Source organism: Canis lupus, chromosome 7 (genome assembly GCF_003254725.2).
Source record: "Canis lupus dingo isolate Sandy chromosome 7, ASM325472v2, whole genome shotgun sequence".
NCBI classification, from domain to species: Eukaryota; Metazoa; Chordata; class Mammalia; order Carnivora; family Canidae; genus Canis; species Canis lupus.
In genome coordinates this window covers 75,074,643-75,093,734 of record NC_064249.1, presented here as the reverse complement: position 1 = coordinate 75,093,734, position 19,092 = coordinate 75,074,643, and the positions used below count along the sequence as shown (strand labels likewise).

The 19,092-nt window shown below is 35.9% G+C and overlaps 1 protein-coding gene across 9 annotated transcripts in view; it reads right to left on the bottom strand.

Moving 5' to 3' along the window:
• Positions 1 to 19,092, bottom strand: part of ANKRD12 (ankyrin repeat domain 12) — a 124,515-nt gene that overhangs the window by 9,438 nt on the left and 95,985 nt on the right. For all 9 annotated transcript variants that reach the window (XM_025429506.3, XM_025429508.3, XM_035718739.2 and 6 more), the window contains 2 exons: positions 9,793 to 14,510; positions 2,256 to 2,354 (listed from right to left, as the gene is read on the bottom strand). In XM_025429506.3, coding sequence (XP_025285291.1) covers positions 2,256 to 2,354; positions 9,793 to 14,510 — 4,817 coding nt within the window. The remainder of the gene's footprint in view (positions 1 to 2,255; positions 2,355 to 9,792; positions 14,511 to 19,092) is intronic.

Here is a 19,092-nt window from a genome sequence, read left to right as displayed (position 1 = left end):
AATGTCCATTGTTTTGTTGGTTCTGTCTGGCAGGTTGGGCTGAGAGAATATTAGGGATGTGGTAGGTCTTCTTCCAACCATGTTCCCTATTCTCTCTCGACTTGATGAGAATTTTGTCTTTCCCCTATTGGAGCATGCAGGTCTCTTTATATCCAAATATGTATTACTGTATTTATAATTTAGTGAAAACACAAATAAACAAAGTCTTATTTAATATTTTAAATTTTATGTGACAAATGATACTCAAAAGAGAAGACCTAAGTGTAATACTTAAGATTTATTAAGTAAATTTAAGGTGGGGACTTTAACTGAAAGAATATAAAAAAAACCTGATCAGATAGATACTAAGAAAAAAACAGCTAGAAGAAAAGCTTTCCTAAAAGACTGGTCATAGTAGTATAAGATTAAGAGCAATCACCAAAAATTCCTTAACACTATATGAGAAAGAAATATATTATTTGCAGTCAGACCCCCTCCCCTAAAATAACTAACAGAGATATGCTGCTTAAAATGGCAGCCTAAATATTCTACTTCAGGTCATCCAGTATAGTATTCAAGTATTGTCATCATTTTCAAAGGGAAAAATGATCCTAGAACAGAGGTTCTTGATCTGGGGTCCTAACATTCCCAAGAAGCCCATGGATAGACTGGGGAGAGAGGGTCATCTGTTAACTTGGATGAGAAAATTTTTTTTTTTTTTTTGGATGGGAAAAATTCTATATTTTTACTAACCTCCAATTGGCCATTTCTTTCAATTATGAATGTAAGCCACAAGCAACACTAATATCAGAAGTATCTGCAACTCTGCCAACCATAGGAATCACAAATATTTTCAATTCATATTATAATTGTTGCAGATACTGCCCCCAAATGGTATCATTGTTTGCTGTCACATAGGTCAGGCATTTAAAACTGTTGGTTAATATATGAAAGCATGGGAGTCATCTTTACTCTTTGTTAAAGTTCTGAAAAATTGCACAGTTCAAGTGAGAATTCTTAACTGTTTGTTAGGCAGCATGGCTTTTGTTACATGTATAGATGAATAGGTGAACATATGTTACCAGGTGGCTTCAACCATGCCTAATGGTTGAAACAGCTACTGACGTGTGTTATATGACCTAACTTCTTTTTTTTTTTAAAGATTTATTATTTATCTATTTATCTATTTATTCATTCATTCATTCACTCATGAGAGACACAGAAGAGAGAGAGGCAGAGACACAGGCAGAGGGAGAAGCAGGCTCCATGCAGGGAGCCTGATGTGGGACTCGATCCCGGGTCTCCAGGATCACACCCCGGACTGAAGGCAAGCGCTAAACCGCTGAGCCACCCAGGCTGCCCTATGGCCTAACTTCTTGAGAACAAACCTCTCACTGACATAGGTTATGCACAATGTTACAAGTTCTGTATTAGTGCTTCTTTCATTTCTCTTTGAAATGCTATATATTTGTTTTATTATTTGAAAGCATAATTCTGAGAAAAGGTTTTATATTTACCAGATTGTAACAAGAGTCTCATGGCAACAAAGAAAGTTAAAAGCCTCTGCCCTAGCCAATCAGTTATGTATGAATCAAAGAAATAGCATACTTAGCACACTTTTGTTTTTATGAGTGTGTGTGTGTATGTATGTGTGTACACACACAACACTTCTATGAAGAAAGATCATAGCTCATATGAAGTTTTAGAAGTCCCTGACCCTCCCAAAAGACAAAGGAGGTTTTAGATTTTTGTCAATCCAAGGGAAATGACTTTTATGATTTCTATAGATAGGTTTTCTCATTTTATTCCATGCCAAGTTTCACCATTAGAGACTAGACTACGAAAGCAGACATGTAAGGACCAATAAGCACAGCTCTGGTAGGTATTCTGTACTGAAGTAGCTGGCAACAAACAACAATTCCAAAACTTGGAAATCCAACTGTTTAACTAGAAATTCACTTCTTTAGCTTCACAAATTCAGCAAATGATAAGCAATTAGAGATTTTTATATGTTAAAAATAAAAACATGAACTATAACATAGGGGCAGCTACCCTAAAACAGGCTTAAAAAGTCCCTATCTAACTGCACAGGTACAAGATAACAAAATCAAATCTTCCTGAATAGTTCTCAATAAGGAAAATCCCCTAAGAAAATTATATATGAAAAAAAAATTAAAGGAAAATTATATATGTATATGATATACAATATGACATAGGTCATTATAATCTATTATTAAAATACAGTAATTTGTAGCATAATTTTAAACACTTCTTACCCTTTCAATACTGTGTTGCAAACGTAGTTTCATTCTTACAACTTCCTGTTGCCGAAAAAGTTCTTTAAGTGGATCTGATAGTGAAGGTGGCGGTGTGATCTAATTAAAAAAAAAAAAAAAAGAATTAAAAATAGTAGGTTTATTTGCAACAATGGGCTACTCCTAATTTTTTTTTAAGTTTATTTAAGTAACCTGTACACCCAACATGGGGCTCGAAATCACGACCTTGAGATCAAGAGTCAGACGCTCTTCTGATTAAGCCAGCTGAGTGAATGGGCTATTCTTTTAAAAATTAAACATTTTAGTGCATCACTTAATGAAAACAAATTCTGATGTTCTCTGAATTAGATAATACAGTAGGAATTATACAACTGATTGTTACTTCTTAATTTCAATGGTCTAAAACACAGTAGAGCATACTGGTAAACTTAGATGTTTTAATTCTGAGGCTACAGCAAATTTCAAAGAGCAATTGAGAAGGGCTAAAGATTAAGGAAGTTTCTTACTACAGAGACATATTTTAGAGCATCAATAAGCGACAGCTCATATATAAGGAACAAGGGGTCACAAAAACAGAAAAACATCAAGCAAACTGTTCTAAAGGTTATAGCAGTCTGTGTATAGTAAGCATGAAATCTCCTTGTAGACAGGATAAAAATCAAATGTTAAAGTGCTGAGTTTTACAGTCACTGAATTAAGTCTTTTATAAAAAGATGGAATTATCCTTTAATAGAATTGTGGTTTTCAAAATTCTTTATTACAGGTGATAACCCATTTTGTTTAGCCATGCTCCAAAAATCTTATGCTTAGTTCATCTCTAACTTGATTATTACAGTAGAGTGCTTTCTGGTAGATGCTGGAGGTTAAGGAAGCAGACACCATCTACACACTGCTGCTCTACAGTTAATATAAAGAGACATCTGTGATCCCTTAATATTCTCCCTCTACTCCTTGGAGTAGCTATATTCCTTCCTATACCCCCAACTAGCTTCTAACTATTGTCAGCATATTGGTGCAAAGTAAGGTAACTTGATATGTTTTGGCACCATAAAATAATTTAGTTGACTCTTCTGATTCTTCAGAAGGTGGGACAAGCAGATTCTATGTGCTTCTTGACGTGGTGCTAAAGGAATTATATATCATATATGAAAAGCTCTAGCCAAAGAATCAAACCTGGATCTAATCAGGACTCTATACTTATTATTTTTTTTAAAGATTTTCTTTATTTAGTCATGAGAGAGAGAGAGAGAGGTGCAGAGACACAGGCAGAAGGAGAAGCAGGCTCTATGCAGGGAGCCCGACATGGGACTTGATCCTGCGTCTCCAGGATCACACCCTGGGCGAAGGCAGTGCTAAACCGCTGAGCTACCCGGGCTGCCCAGGACTCTATACTTATAATCAGTAAATAGTTTAAAGGAATTACACGGGATTGAAAAGTATATTAAATAACATCACAAAGATTCACTCAGTCGAATCAATGTGGAAAATTCTATAGGCAGATTATTTTTCAGGCCTCTAACTGCAATAATATAATTGTTTGATTTCTGTGCCTTAAAAATGTTAACAAGAGTAACAGTGAAGTTTAGTGCTACTATCTTAAAGTTTTCCAAAAATAAAAAAAAAAAATAAAGTCTTCCAAAAATCATAGAGGCCTCCTTTATGCAACCCAGATGAAGAGTATCTACTCTTTTGAGCCTGGGGTGTCAGAGAAAGCTTCTTGGAGAGGGTAATGCCTGAAGGTACATCTTAAAGGAAGAGCCAGAATCATGGGTTAAGAGAAATGAATTGTGGGGGGAAAATAAGGGGGAAGAAGAATGAGGAGATAATTCCCAGATGAGAGGATGGCATGATCAAGTGCACAAAACAAAGAGACAGTATGGTGCCTGGAGACAACCACAAGTTGAATTCCCAGGACATCAACTTTGAGGGAAAGAATGGTAGGACATGAAGATGGAGGGATTAGAAGTAAAGTAATAAAGTTTTTCTTTCTTTCTTCCTTCCTTTTTCTTCTTCTTCTTTTTGACTAGCTTTCTTAAAGTATGTTCCACAGAACACTGGGCCCGTAAAGATGACTTGCAGGAAATGATTCCACGAACAAGTCAGTCTGGGAAACACGGCATATAAGTACTCATTAGGTGTCTCACAATTAATGAATTCAACTTAATGGTTCTGTGAAATCCTGCAGTGAAGAAACTTATTTACTTTTAGATTAACGGTGTTTCATTTTTCAAATGTATTGACCATAAGCCCTCCCCACTCTGCCCCACCAATTCCCATGCATTTAATCTGTCCACATGCTGTGGAACAGATATTAAGCTAACACATTGGTAGGGTAAATTTTGTATTTGGTGGGGAACCACTGAAAGATCTTACAGCTCACTGCTGTGTCTGCAGAATAGGTATTACGAGGACAAGATTGCAGGTAAGAAATTAAAGCAGCAAATCACTGTGACACTGGTGAGAGAAGGAGGCAGGAATGGAACGGAAAGGGCCTAAAAATATGGCAATTAAAGGATAAAAAAGAGGGAAAAGCTGAGGAGGACTTGCAGGTCCTTTAGCCTGAGGATCAAATGGCTGGTAAGAGATACCCCATGAGGGGAGATGGGGGAGGGGATAGGAGGAAAGAGAAATAGGGTCTTGGGTGAGTTCAGTGCAGACATGTTAAGTTTGTGAAGCTCGTGGACATCCAAGTGGAGCTATCCATTTAGCAAGAAAGGTGAGAGAGGTTTGGGTAGCATACATAAACTTGGAAATTTTCAACATCTATCAATGTATAGAGATCTGGTAAAATCACCAAAAAGGAATATATGGAGACTTTCCCTTTCCTGTTTTCCCAATCTAACTTTAAGTAAATCACGTTTGGAGATTTTGTCTTTTAAGATCTGTGAGTCCCAGGAGTCTCTAAAATATAAAATCTCTCGACAACTTCTCTTGGATGCTCTTTCTTGTCATCCACTCTTAGAATCCCCCAAAGGGGCTGTGTGTGCTGGTACTTGGGACCACAGTAGATAGTAGAATTTGACAAATCTTTTTCTTTTATATTCCCCTTGTTCATTTGCCTTTTGGGAACTTGACCTACAGCTTTATTTTTCTTCCTTTGATTTCCTCTGGAAAAACAGCAGCATTCTGGTTAAATTATGAGAAAAATATTTGCTAGAACAACAAACATTTAAATTGACTTTGGAGATGTTTCACTATATTTCTAACAGGTTCTATAAATAGATCATATAAATGTGGATAGATTAATTCAATAAAGTGACAATTAGCTGATAGAAGAAACAAATGTATAAAATCATATTGGAAACAATTAAAATAATGTAGTGTAAAAGCGATTTTTGTTATTTTGGTTTTTCTTTACATTTTTAAACTAAGTGTTGAACAAATGAGTTTCAGTCCAGTAAACTAAAAAACACTGCCTTTTATGAGCAAAATGTGGGGGTTTGCAATATTAGCTCTAAGAGATACGAATTTTAAAGTTATTTTGAGCTGGACAAAATAATAACCTCTTAAATCTGTTTTCAAGTTTTTAATGGGTTATGGAATATATATATATTTTTTAATTTATTTTTATGGAATATATTTTTGAAGTAGGATAGGTATTATTTTTTTACAGATTTGAAAACAAAAAATCAGAGAAGGAATTATTTAAGACCACACAGCTGGTTTATAGCAAAATCCAGACAAACTTATCTATACAACCTAGAAATCTATACTGTGCTGTGCATTTCTTTAATAATTCTCATTACAAAAAAAAAAAAAAACTCTACTACACTCAGAAAAAATTCTCGGCTCTACTTATAGCTCTTTCTGAAACAATATTTGATATAACTAAATTCTCATTTAATCAAAGCTGTATCTCCAGAACTGCTGCAAGGGAGCTTAAAGGAATAAGAAAAGGTAATTATAAACACAAGCACACATAGCATATATACAGATATGTGTGTCATACTATACCTATATCTATCCATCCATCCATCCATCCATCCATCTCAATAAGCAGATAGCACTAAAAAGGCAACCTAATATGGTTTATTAGAATTGTTTTTAGTGAAATAGCTTGTATAAAGTTTAATTTAAATGGGTTCTTCACAGTTTTACCTGTATTTCAAGCCTCTGATACAACATATTTCAGTTAAAATTTCTTACCCTTAAAGGGGAAACAAAGGAAACAAGAAAACTATTAGCTTTCTATTAAGTCATTAACAAATTATTTTGCTTAGAGAATTTGGAAAAATGACAAATTTATTTACAACTCTATTCTTTTAAATGTACTATTATTGCTTATTATTAGTAGAGTAGTATCAAAATCTCAGTCTTGTAAGATTTAAAGGGCACTAGCATCAGATATATTCTGTGGATGTGGGACTAAAGAACAATTTTTCCTCTAATTTTTAAATCTTCTCTGAACTAGGGCTTTGAAAGAACATATGCAAAGACGTGATGTGAAACAGTATAGAACAGCCTGGGGAAGCATCATGTACAGTAAATAGGGTAGTAACTACAGCCAAGCCTAAAGAAGTATTGGAGGATCTACAGACAATGATGAGGACTTTGGTCTATAGGAAATTGGGAGTCTCTAAGGATGTTTAGCCATGTAGTTACAGAATCAGATCTGATTTATATATAAGACACCTAGACAGTAAGATGGCTAGATTGACAGAAGAGATGAGAGTCGGATTTATGGCAGCTATTCAGAATGCCTATTTTGTTGGTTTCTGACATCCAGTTAGCACAATGCTTAGCATGTGATTATGAATTATTTGATTATGCAATACTCTGAATATTTGATTATGCAATATTCACATATGTGAGTGAACAGTCTATGGAGCTAATGTGGTCCTTACACAGCAGTGATGAGAGAGAGAAGGGGAAAGGAAGTAAGATGAATGAACAACACTTACTAATGTGATGGGAAGGCCAAGGGGAAAAGGTGGAGGTAGAATTCTGGGTTCCTAGCCTGAGAAATTAGAGAGCAGATAATGACAGTAACTAAATCAGAGAGGGCAAAAAGAGCACTTTTGGGATAAGATAAATAGGTTTGGCATTGGATCTGATAATTATATGGATATCGTGGGACACTCAGGTGATGTTCAGAAGTAGCCAGAAACAGAGTTATGGAAAGCAGTAGTGTATTTAAAGCTGAAGATAAATTTGAGACTCATTCTATAAGAGATAAATAGTGCCCTAGCCCTGGATCAGATTACGGGCAGATATATGAACGGTTAACTATGATATCACAGTAAAGGTATGAAAAAGATACAAACAACTCCACTTTGACAAGATTCCGCACAGAGGTGACAACATAGCTGGAACAAAGCCATGGAAGACAACAGAAAAGGAAGCCTGGCAAGAACAATATTTCAGGTAGAAGGAACAGCACTAAGTACCAAAAGTAGTAAAGAAAAGATTTCTGGAAAAAAAAAAAAAAAAGAAAAGAAAAGATTTCTGTTTAAGAGTAAGTAAGTTAAATATGGCTGAATTATTGGATGAGTTCGGAAGTCATAAGAAAATGAAGCTGGAGGGGTAGACTGGGGTCAGATTATAAAATGAATGGCTTTCGTAAGATTAGATGTGGATTTTAAGCTGTAGGCAATGGGAAACCAGCTAATCCCAGCTAAGATATTTAAGAACGGAAACAGTTTTTTAAAATGTTTTTAAAAAGTTTTAATTATTATTTAAGCAATCTCTATACCCAACGTAGGGCTTGAACTCATAACCCTGAGATCAAGAGTCACATGTTCTTCTGACCTGAGCCAGCCTGGTGCCCCTTTAAGGCTTTTAAAATGATATGTATTTCAAAACAAAAAAGAATGCTTTTGCAGAAATAGAGTACTAGGAAAAGAAGACAAAGTTGCTGCAATGTTCTAAGTGAGAGATACCGACGAGGGCCCTAAAACAAGGCCCTGGTAGAAGATACAGTTTCTGGAGAGAGTTTCAAGGTAGAAGGGTTAGAATGTGGTAACTGACAGGTTACTACTTTGGTGTCATCACTAATAAATAAAGGTTTTTTTCTGAGGGAGTGAGAGATAAATCATTTCTTTTGGTCTGTGAGAGTCTGAGGCTGAAGTGGCACATGGTTAGACTCCTTCTTCAGGAATGAAGCACTCATCCCCCAGCTACCAGGAATGTTGGACGCTGAAAGCTCTCACCAGAGTTCCTCTCTAGGATCTGGCAATGGGAACACTGGAAAGGAAGACTGGTGTGCCCAAGGTCATGTTCCCTCCTTGGGGGCAGGCTACCTGTGAGAAGGGCCACCCCATACTTCCAGAGTTCCCGTGGGTTCAGCTGAAATGAGTCTGCAATTACACTTCAGCTTGACTTCTTACTCTGCCGAATTCTGCTTCCTTCACACAGTTACAGATATTGACCCTGAAAGCGCTCAGCAGTAAGCCTCCTGATTATAATCTGAGGGCCCACTCCCTGGGGAACTAAACCTATGACAGGTATTTGGAGATCATTTGGGTAATGCTGCCCAGAAAGCACCTACATCCGATTCTGGAGATGACACGACTAGGTGAGAATTTTGGGGAACTAAACTGGCACACGGAAGAGTGCTGAAACCACAGGAACAGGCAAGACCACAATGACAAATAAGTTGACTGCAGAACTGATTCTTACAGAATTCTGATGCTTAAAGGGTGGGTAGAGGAGTCATTAAAAGAGAGAAAAAAAGATAAAGTCACTGCGACAGGGAAACCAGAAGAGAGTACCATCTTGAAACCAAGGAGGGGCAAATTTTATGAACAAGATGGTCACAATGCCAAATGTGACAGAAATCAAGTAGAAAGGAAAAGAGGCATTCAATGAATCTGGCATTACAAGCTCACTGGTGCTGTGTGCTGGTGCATACAACTTAAGGATGAACAGGCAGTGATACAGAGAAAACATAAGGTATAGACTTACTCTTCAAGAGTGCAGTGGTGAAGGAAAGAGATAGGGAGAGCTTGACAAACTGGCACAGTCATGGAATAACATTTTTCTCCCCAGGATGAAGGAGAACCAAGATGCTTAGGGTGGGTGAATAAAGACCAATGGAGAAAGAAAATTAAAAATACACTAGCTAAGAAGTGGCTCAACAGAGGAAAGTTCCAGAGAAGACTGTTCCTGAAGTACATGTAAATGAGTTATCCTTCAAAGAAATAAAAGTATACCTCCTTTAGGATGAAAGGAAAAGCACGTAAGGACAAAGAAAATAAGGCAGACCAGTGATGATTGTTAAGGTAGCCACTAGCTATGCATGGTTATTGAACACTTACTGAAATGGTAGCTACATTTAGTATGAACTGAGATGTACTTACGTACACCAGACTTCCAACACTTAGTTAAAAACAAGAATATAACGTGTCATACATTAATAATTTCTCTAGTTATTATTTTGAAATAGTATTTTGAATATACTAGGTTAAAAAAATGTTAAAATTTTTACTTTTTTTTTTTTTTTTTTTTACAATGTGGCTACTAGAAAAATTAAAACTATGTAAGTGACTTGCATTATACTTCTACTGCAAGGCATAGCCGATCAAGTGATGTTACTTACTGTGGGAATGCAAATCTTGCTTAAGGGGTTTCCATCCAAGAGATACGATCCATTAAATGTCACATATTCATCATAATACTGAGGTGCTTGAGGAATAACACTACACAACAATTTGCGCTTTTCTTCAATTTTTTTCCGAATGTGCAAGTATTCGAAATACGGATTTGCTCTCTCTGAACTGTATGGCTGAATCTCATCCAGTTTCAGAGAATCTACAATGGCTGCCAGAGACTGCTGAGTTTTCTCTTTTGCTTGTAGTAAAGAGGGGCTCGCTTGCACAGGCTGAGGCACACGTGACACCTTCCTTTTCCGCGGGTGGTGAATCTGAGGGTCATCTTCTTCAGTCAGTCTTATTCTTCCTCTAGGAGATGAAGATTCATTGTCTTTTTCCGACAACAGTGTACAGCTAGCAAGAATCTGCTTGCTTTGATTTGCCACTGTATTTGCTTTGTTTCTAGTCATCCTTTGAGGGATTTGGTTCTCAGTTTTATCATCTTCAGCATTTTCTTCTAATTCTACTTTACCTAATTGACCATATTTATGCATCTCTGGTTGAGCTGATTGTTGTAAATGGTTTTCCAGACTTGATAAAGTGCTTTGCTGGGATTCTTCATCTTCAATGGAAAGCAAACACTTTTCCCCTTCAGAGCAATGTTTTGGATTATCTTGTTCATTTAGGATTCCTTTTGGCATCCCTGTACTCATTTCACATAAATCAGAATCACATTTATCATTCAAATGAGTTAAGACCAAGCTCTCCAGTCTGTTTTCTTTTTCATGTGGAATAACCTGAATATCAGAAGAGCTATTTTCAACCTCATGGCCATTGGAAGACTTATACATTAGTTTGCTAAATGTATACTGTATATTTAACTGGGAAGAGGCATCATTTCCACTAAAGTCTTTTTCTGATGGCAATACAGGCAAAGTACTAGCTTTTTCAAAATTTGGTGATGCTTCTTGAACAGTGTTTTCCGAGTACACTGGGACAAAGGCATCTGTTTTTTGAACATCTGTTAGGACAAAAGTATTTTCCATCTCTTTTGTAGATTCATTATCAGTATCTAAAACAGAATTGATAATTTGAACTGCATTTTTCTGTTGAAAAATACCTGGCTCTTGATTGGCAACATATGACATAGACATAGGTTTAGAAACAGATTCAGCATCTGAAAGTGATTGGCTATGAAAAGAGCAAGGTTGTTGTGAAGGCAGAAAGGACATTGGGTCCTGAGCACAAGAGTTTCCTGGCAGTTCTGTCTGGTGCAGGGATAAAAAGTCAGTGTTCTGTTCTTTCAATATTTTGTTTTCAGAATTACAAAAGCCCTGAACAGAAGAATCTTGATCAGGAGTACTAGAATTTGGGCAGATCAAATCATTGGTGCTTAATGATTCCAGTTTGTCAACGGATACCTCCCATGATTTATTTTGGATCACACCAACCTGATTAGATGGCTCTAAATGCACAGGATTGTCCATTAAAGTGCCCAATGGAGCAGTACTCTTGATAACATTTAGATCAGCTGAAATATATTTGCTGTTTACAGATCTAGTTGGAGAGGCTGCAAAACTGGAATGTATGTTGGACACATTTGAAAGTTCTCTTTCAGGCACATTTGAGGACACCTCAGGTTTGGGAGAAGGACAAATCTCTCTTGGCACAGCTAAGCCACCTTGACTGCTTTCTTCTGATATGGTTTGGAATTGTTTTGTATGTTCACAAATGACAGATGGCATGCTACATCTTCGAACTTCTACAGTTGGTCTTCCCTCATTTATAACTAATTTAACATCTTCTACAGAAGATGATCGGAGATGGGATGTTGGAAGTCTGCTTGTATATGGTGGTTTAATCCGTTCTGGCAGTTCAGCCAAGCTATCTAATTCCCTTTCATGAAGGGCAGGAGATTTGGCAACTGGCAAAAAAGGTGACTGGGAAAAGGACATTTGGGAATCTGAACCCTCTAACATAAAGTCAGAGTCATACTCAACTGGAGGCCTGGGGGTCGTCACTGTGGTATGGCAGGAATCTTCTGAGCTAGCAACTGAAATCATGGATACGGATCTGGAGCTGAGACCTGGCTTTTCACTTTCTGATCTAGGAGATCTGCTTAAGTTATTATCTGAAACAAAAGATGACTTCCCTAAATTTGTTATATTTTTGGCATCAACAGATTGTGATCTGTTACTTACAGCATCTTTAGATTGTTTCTCCTTGGTGTAAGTTTCAGTCAATTCTGAACTCTTTGACCTAGTAAGTTCTTTATTTTTGGACTCAGCTAGTGCATGCTTTGTTTTTTCTTTATCTTTTACTTTAAGTTCTAAACAATTACGATTTCTCAACCGTTCCTTTTCTTTTTGCTTAATTTTTTCCTTATGTTTTTTGTGCCACTGCTCTATTTCTAAGTCTTTAAGGCTTAGCATTCGTTCAAAACTTGTTTGCATTAAATCATCATTCACTAATCTCTTTTCTTTAGGTCGAGTATCTTTTGATGCTGGTGATGACTTAAGTTTAGGCTTATCTACTTCAGATTTTAGTTTGAGTAAACTATTTAGTTGAATTTTATCCTTATGCTTGTCTCGTTCTTTGTATCTGTCTATATCTTTATCTTTTTTATCTTTTTCTTTTCCATCCGGGGTTTTCAAAGGTTCATCTTTTGTTTTTTCTTTAAGGGATAAAGTTTTCTCATGTTGTGCTTTGCAACTGTCTGTTGTACTTGACTTCTTCTCTTCCTGGAAGTGTTTGGGATTAGTTACATTTATGCCTTCTTTATCTCTAGATTTTTCCTTTTTATCTACTTCCCTGTCCTTTTCTTTATTTTTACTTTTTTCTGACTTAGTGTAGTCACTACTGTCTGCTGCTTTGTTTTTTTTTTCTATCAAGTGCTTTTCTTTGCTTTCTGCTAGATGCCTGTCTTTTTCAGGTTTTTCTTTGTCATGTTTTCTATCCATCTTTTCTCTACTTTTCTCTCTATCGTCATTTTTTTTAACAGTGGTGATGTTTTTTAGCTTCTCACTTTCTTTATGGCACCTCTCTGTGTGATGTGAATACAGCTTGTCTTTTATTTTGTCAACACAGTCACTAAGATCTAACTTATCTTTCTCTGACTTATGCTCATGTTTGATCTTCTTCTCTTTTTCAGAATTTTTTCTTTCAGTCTTCTCAACATCCTTTTCTTTAGTTTGAAATCGCCTCTCAGATTTTTCCTTACTTTCTTTTATATACTTTTCCTGTTTTTCCATCTCTATTTCCTTTTCCATTGAGTGTAATCCTATAGATTCTTCACTGGCATTTGTTCCTAAAGAACCACATTCTGTTTCTTTTTCTATGGGTATATTTTCTCTTTCTTCTTTTAAATCTTTTATTTTTTCTTCCCTGAAAGATTTCTCACTTTCCTTTTTAATCTTCTCTCGTTCTTCTTTAAAATTCCTCTCTTTTGAAACATGTTTTTCCTTGGTTGATTTATCATCTTTTATGCTTTTTTCCAACTTTGATTTTTTTTCTAATGTTAGGGACTCATGTTCCATGTTTAAAAACAGATCTTCAGTCTCATCACTTTTAAAAAAATTCTCTTTCCAAAATTCTCTATCAAATTCTACACTCCGCTGCAGCTCTTTAGCACTATCTCTATTTTTGTATTTTTCCTTTTCACCTTCAATTTCTTTTTTATGCTTTTCTTTTTCCCTCTCTTTATGTTTCAATTTATGCTTTTTTAATGTTTTACCCTCTTTATCCATTTTCTTCAGCGTACAATCTGAATTTTCAAATGTTGGACTATGATCTTCATCCTTTACTTTGGCATTTGACTTTTCACCAAATTCTAAGTGGAACTCTTTCTGATGTTTACTTTTTTCTTTATGCTTACAAGATTTTACACTTGAACTTTCTGGCAAGAATTCAGATTCTGTATTATCATACCGAACAAGATCAGGCTGTAATGACATTTCAGAACTTCCTGGTGATAAACATGTTTTAGTATGTTCCTGTTTTAGTGGTGTTGACTGCTTTTCACTTAGTCCACAAGAATGTTTAGGAGATTTACCAGTGGAGATATGAAATAAATGTAACGAAGTATCATCTTTTGGACTAAAAGATTTTCTAAAATTCCCCTCCTCTCTGGTCTTTTCTGAGCAATCTAGTGCAGTATTAATGGTCAAGTTTGTTACTCTGGTATTTTCTTTCCCCTCTTTTTCTTGCTTCAGCTCTTGGTTCTCTTTATTTTTGTTCTGGTTCTTCAATTTTCTTTTGACTTTACCCTTCTGTTTGTGTTCATTTGAAATTCCATATTCTTTTTTGGTTTGTGTATCAGAATTTGATGTTTCAGGGACAGAACATGGAGCAGAAACCTTTTTATTTTGAAGAATTTCTTCATCTGAACTTTCTGAACTTGAATACAAAACTCTAGACGGCTTTTGTTTTTTACTTTTAAATGACTTAGGATAGAAAGCTTTCTCCGGTTTTGTAAATAAACTATTCTTTTCTACTTCAGCTTCATTCTCTTTTCGTAGCTCCTTTCTAAGAATATGTCTATCATCAATCATTTTATTTATTTCTTCATCATCGTCATCTTTGAACTCATATTCATCAAGAGCAGATGGAAGAGGTGCTTTACTGGGAATTATCTGTTTACTTTCACAGATGAGAGAGTCTTTCTCTGTCTCAGAGTCAATATTTTCATCAACACTGGAAGGATTTACAGACCGAGCCTCTTCAGAATCTAGAAGAAGAAGAGAAAATCTGTTGTTGGTCAAGAGAAACTGTCAGGAAAATAAGGCTGAGAGAAAAATATAGCATATAAAGTAACTATTTCAATTCAGAAAGAAAGTTTCAGTATCATATGTGAATAATGCAATAAAACTATTTATGAACTCTACTACAGTATTTTGGAAAACCTTTATACAGAATCTGCTTCATAATGAGATCCCTTGACACTTCTAAAAGCATATAGTATAATGAATTCAGAATTCATATATCAAAGATACAGGACATATACATTATACATATATCTATCTATCTATCTAGTGACACATTGGCTGGATACTGTTATACAAAATTTTATATACTGTACTTTTTAAAAAAGATTTTTATTTATTCATGAGAGAGAGAGAGAGACAGACAGACAGACAGATGCAGAGGGAGAAGCAGGCTCCATGCAGGGAGCCCCATATGGGACTCGATCCCTGGGACCATGGGATCATGACCTGAGCCAAAGGCAGATACTCAACTGCAGAGCCACCCAGGCATCCCGATGTACATTTTTTTTTTTTTCTGGACAAAGAATACTGAAGTAAGATTCACTGATGCAAAAATGACTAAGAACCACTAACTTATAGGGTTTAATTAAGTAAATATCACATAATGTCTTATATATTTAAGAATTTTTAAAAAAGAGTTTATTTATCCATGAGAGGTACACAGAGAGAGGCAGAGACATAGGCAGAGGGAGAAGCAGACTCCCCATGGGGAGCCTGCTGCGGAACTCAAACCCAGGACCCCGGGATCATGACCTGAGCCAAAGGCAGACGTTCAACCACTGAGCCACCCAGGAACCCCCGTTTCAGAATTTTTTATGAATAAAATCATAAGTGGTCAAGTGATCCTCATAAAGTAGAAACTTATATAAAGGTGAATGGTTTCACTTACACAAGACACATAACTGGTAAAAAAAAAAAATTAAGGAAATGCATCTCCCAATTACATAATCAAGATTATAAAAGATAAACTGAATAAATATGTATTTGAAAGAAGCTCCTATGCTCCTTAATTTTCTTGTCTATAATTTAGATTTGACATTAATACGGACTCTAAGACAATGGGGGAGATAATGAGCTCAACTTCTACACATTTTTAAGTACATTAAAATTAATTTTAAGTACATGAAAGTTTAAGTGCATCCAAGTTGTATAAATGCAGTCAAAACATTACTAGATTCTATTTCATTGTATCTTTTTAAAATATTTTTATTTTTTAAAAGATTTTATTTATTTATTCATGAGAGACAGAGAAAGAGAGAAAGAGAGAGAGAGAGAGACACACACACACAGGCAGAGGGAGAAGCAGGCTCCATGCAAGGAGCCCGACGTGGGACTCGATCCTGGGACTTCAGGATCACGCCCTGGGCCAAAGGCAGGCACCAAACCGCTGAGCCACCCAGGGATCCCCTAAAAAATTTTATTGTTAAGTTATCTCTTACCTAACTTGCACTCACATCTCTGAGATCAAGAGTTACATGCTCCACTGACTGAGCTAGCCAGGCACCCCTTATGTCATTTTTAAGAAAAAGATTTTTCTTCTTCCTAGGTTGGCATCTTTTTTTAGCTGAAATGTATCTTGTATACATTGGGCTTTAATCTGAAAAGAAAACCTGGGCTTCTAACTAAAAGCAATGAAAACTGAGGCCTCTGACAAGGAGGAAATACCAACCTCACTATAAAAATGGTAAGTTTGCTAAGTACTTACTAAAATTGTTTATTAGAATTGTAAATTTAATACATTAAACTTCCTCTAACTAAAGTGATCTAGCCCCCAAATATTCTCACATAAAAATCCAAATTCCAGAAGCATTTTGGGGTGTAAGACACTGGGCACTGCATAGGAGCCCTGGAGAGATCACAATCTTATTTTTAAAGAGGATTATTCTGATGAGTGAAATGGTTATACTGATAGATGGTATAAAAAGGAACATTTTTAGAATTATAGATGTTGCAAATGCTCCCCATTCCCAGCCATCAATATTGCAATATATAGTATCAAACTACAGAACTTTATGTTGCAAAAAGGAACATCTATTTTGGGAGCACTGTTTATTTTGATCTTTGATTGACTACAAGAATATGTACTTATAAAAAAAAAGAATATGTACTTATATAACAGGTGTTATTTTCTATTGTTAATGCTTTATTTATAATTTGTTCTTCAGAACTTATCTCTATGTGTACTTTTCAAGGATTTTTTATGGTTTATAGCTATTCTATTATATTGTCTCATTAGATGATTACTTTTATTAGAAATTAGGAATGATTTTTTTTCTTTGATATACCCCACAAAACCTCAGTTCTACACTGAGATTAAGTCTTCAATAAATATTTATTCTGCTCCACCAGGCTCATAGTGTTAGGTGTGTAGGGGGTGACAAGATCAAAAGACAGTCTTGCCTCTTTAACAGTTGCACAACTTGTTGGTTGCTAAAAAGGTAATAGGTACTAGGTCGAAAGGGTGCACTTGGGAAACAGTCTGGTTAGGAAAACTAGAGAAGGAAAGCAGGATTCTCAAATAAGTGGCACTGAAGCTGAGGCATGAAAGATGTACAGGGATTCAGGGCATAGAAGTAACTATGACATACACAGATCCAATCACAGCATGCATACCATTTTACATATGGCCTTTTCCCATTGAACAGATCACATTTTCTACTGAAATTAAATCATTATTATTTTTAAAGCCTCATATTACATTGAGTTAATTTGTAATCATTTAAACTGATTCTTCTACTGAAGGGACATTCAGGTTGCTTCTAATTTGATATTCTAGATATATAATAATGTGGAAAAAATTTTTGTATACGTTACTTGAAAATCAATTTGTGTATGAAAAAAGAAATGAAAAATGTATCAAAAAAGTATCTATAGTACTAAACTTTTGCTGGAGGAATTATGGGAGATTTTTATCCTCAAACTTTTCTGTATTTTCCAAATTCCTAGCAAAACAGATTATTTTTATCATCAGAAAAAAAAGTTTTTTTTTTAAGATTTTATTTGAGAGAGAGTGAACAAGCAGAGAGCAGGAGTGGAGTTGGGGGGAGACAGAGGAGAAGCAGACTCCCCACTGAGCAGGGAGCCCAACGTGGGGCATGATCCTGAGACTCCAGGATCAAAACCTGAGCTGAAGGCAGCCATTTAAACCAACTGAGTCAACCCAGGGACCCTGGAAAAATATATTTTTTTAAAGTTCACTAATAGGCGGGCAACCTGGGTGGCTCAGTTAGTTAAGTGTCCAGCTCTTGATCTCAGCTCAGGTCTTGATCTCTGGGTTCTGAGTTTAAGCCATGTGTTGGGGGCTCCTTGCTGGGTGTGGAGCCTACCAAATATGTATCTAAAAAGTTCATTAATAGGTATAAAATAGTGTCACTGTTTTTTTTTTTTTTTATTCATGTGGCTCATTTTGCCATGTGTTTGTATTTACTGTTTAATGTCACTTCATAATTTCTTCAGCCTATTTTCTCCTGGTCTTTTTTTGTCTAGGTATATTACTACATTTCTTAAATTACACCACACATATAATCTCACGTATGTTTCACTTTTTAAAAAAAAATTAAATTTATTTATTTATTCATGAGAGACACAGAAAGAGAGGCAGAGACACAGGCAGAGGGAGAAGAAGGCTCCATGGAGGAAGCTGGATGTGGGACTTGATCCTGGGACCCCTGGATTACAACCCGAGTCGAAGGCAGACACTTAACTGCTAGCCACTCAGGCATCCCTATGTTTCACTTATCATACTGCTTATCTTGAATATATACATTCAAGGTTAAATGCAAATTCCAAGGAAATTACACAAATATGTGTACCCTGAGAGATTAAGGTCTATCATTTATTTGTGTTCCTGATTCATCAACTGAAGGTAATTAAGCAATACTCTCCAATGCAAATATACTTTTCCTATGGATCTTTTTCAAAGATGACTTTTTTAAAAGGGGAAAAAAGTGAAGTTTTAAAGTGAGAAAGTTAGCTTGACACTAATTAATGTCCATGATGAGAATGTGGAATTAGTCCAGTGAAGGACTGTAACCTGGCTGTGGTCAATGAGTTGCACGTGCCTACTGGGCTTGCTCTACTGCCGGTGGTTCTCAGCAGCTGGTGGCAATAACCCTGTGTTGCTCTCATGAAGCTGGTGAGTCTGATCTCAGCACAGGTACGTACTATATACCTCCATGACATCATTTCAATTGCAGAACAGGCTGGAAATCTCTCTTCTTCCCTAATCTCTTCTTCTTCCCTAAGTAAGGTTTAGACCTTTTGATTTACTTTAACAGGAACATAGAGCTGGTCCTGCAATTATAGTGTGATAGTAACTTAAAAAAAATATGTTTTGCCTTTCTTAGGAGAGGACTGCTTACAGTGAGAAAATCACCTCAGCTCTCCAAATCCTCAAATTCTAGTAGTCAAAATGGCATGCCTATAATTATACTGTTAGTTTTCCTTTTGTTCCAATCTTTTGGTCTTCAATTATCTAGGTAAGCAATAAATCTGAATTTGTATTTAAATCATTTATCAAATTATTTCTGACAAAAAGTGCCTTTA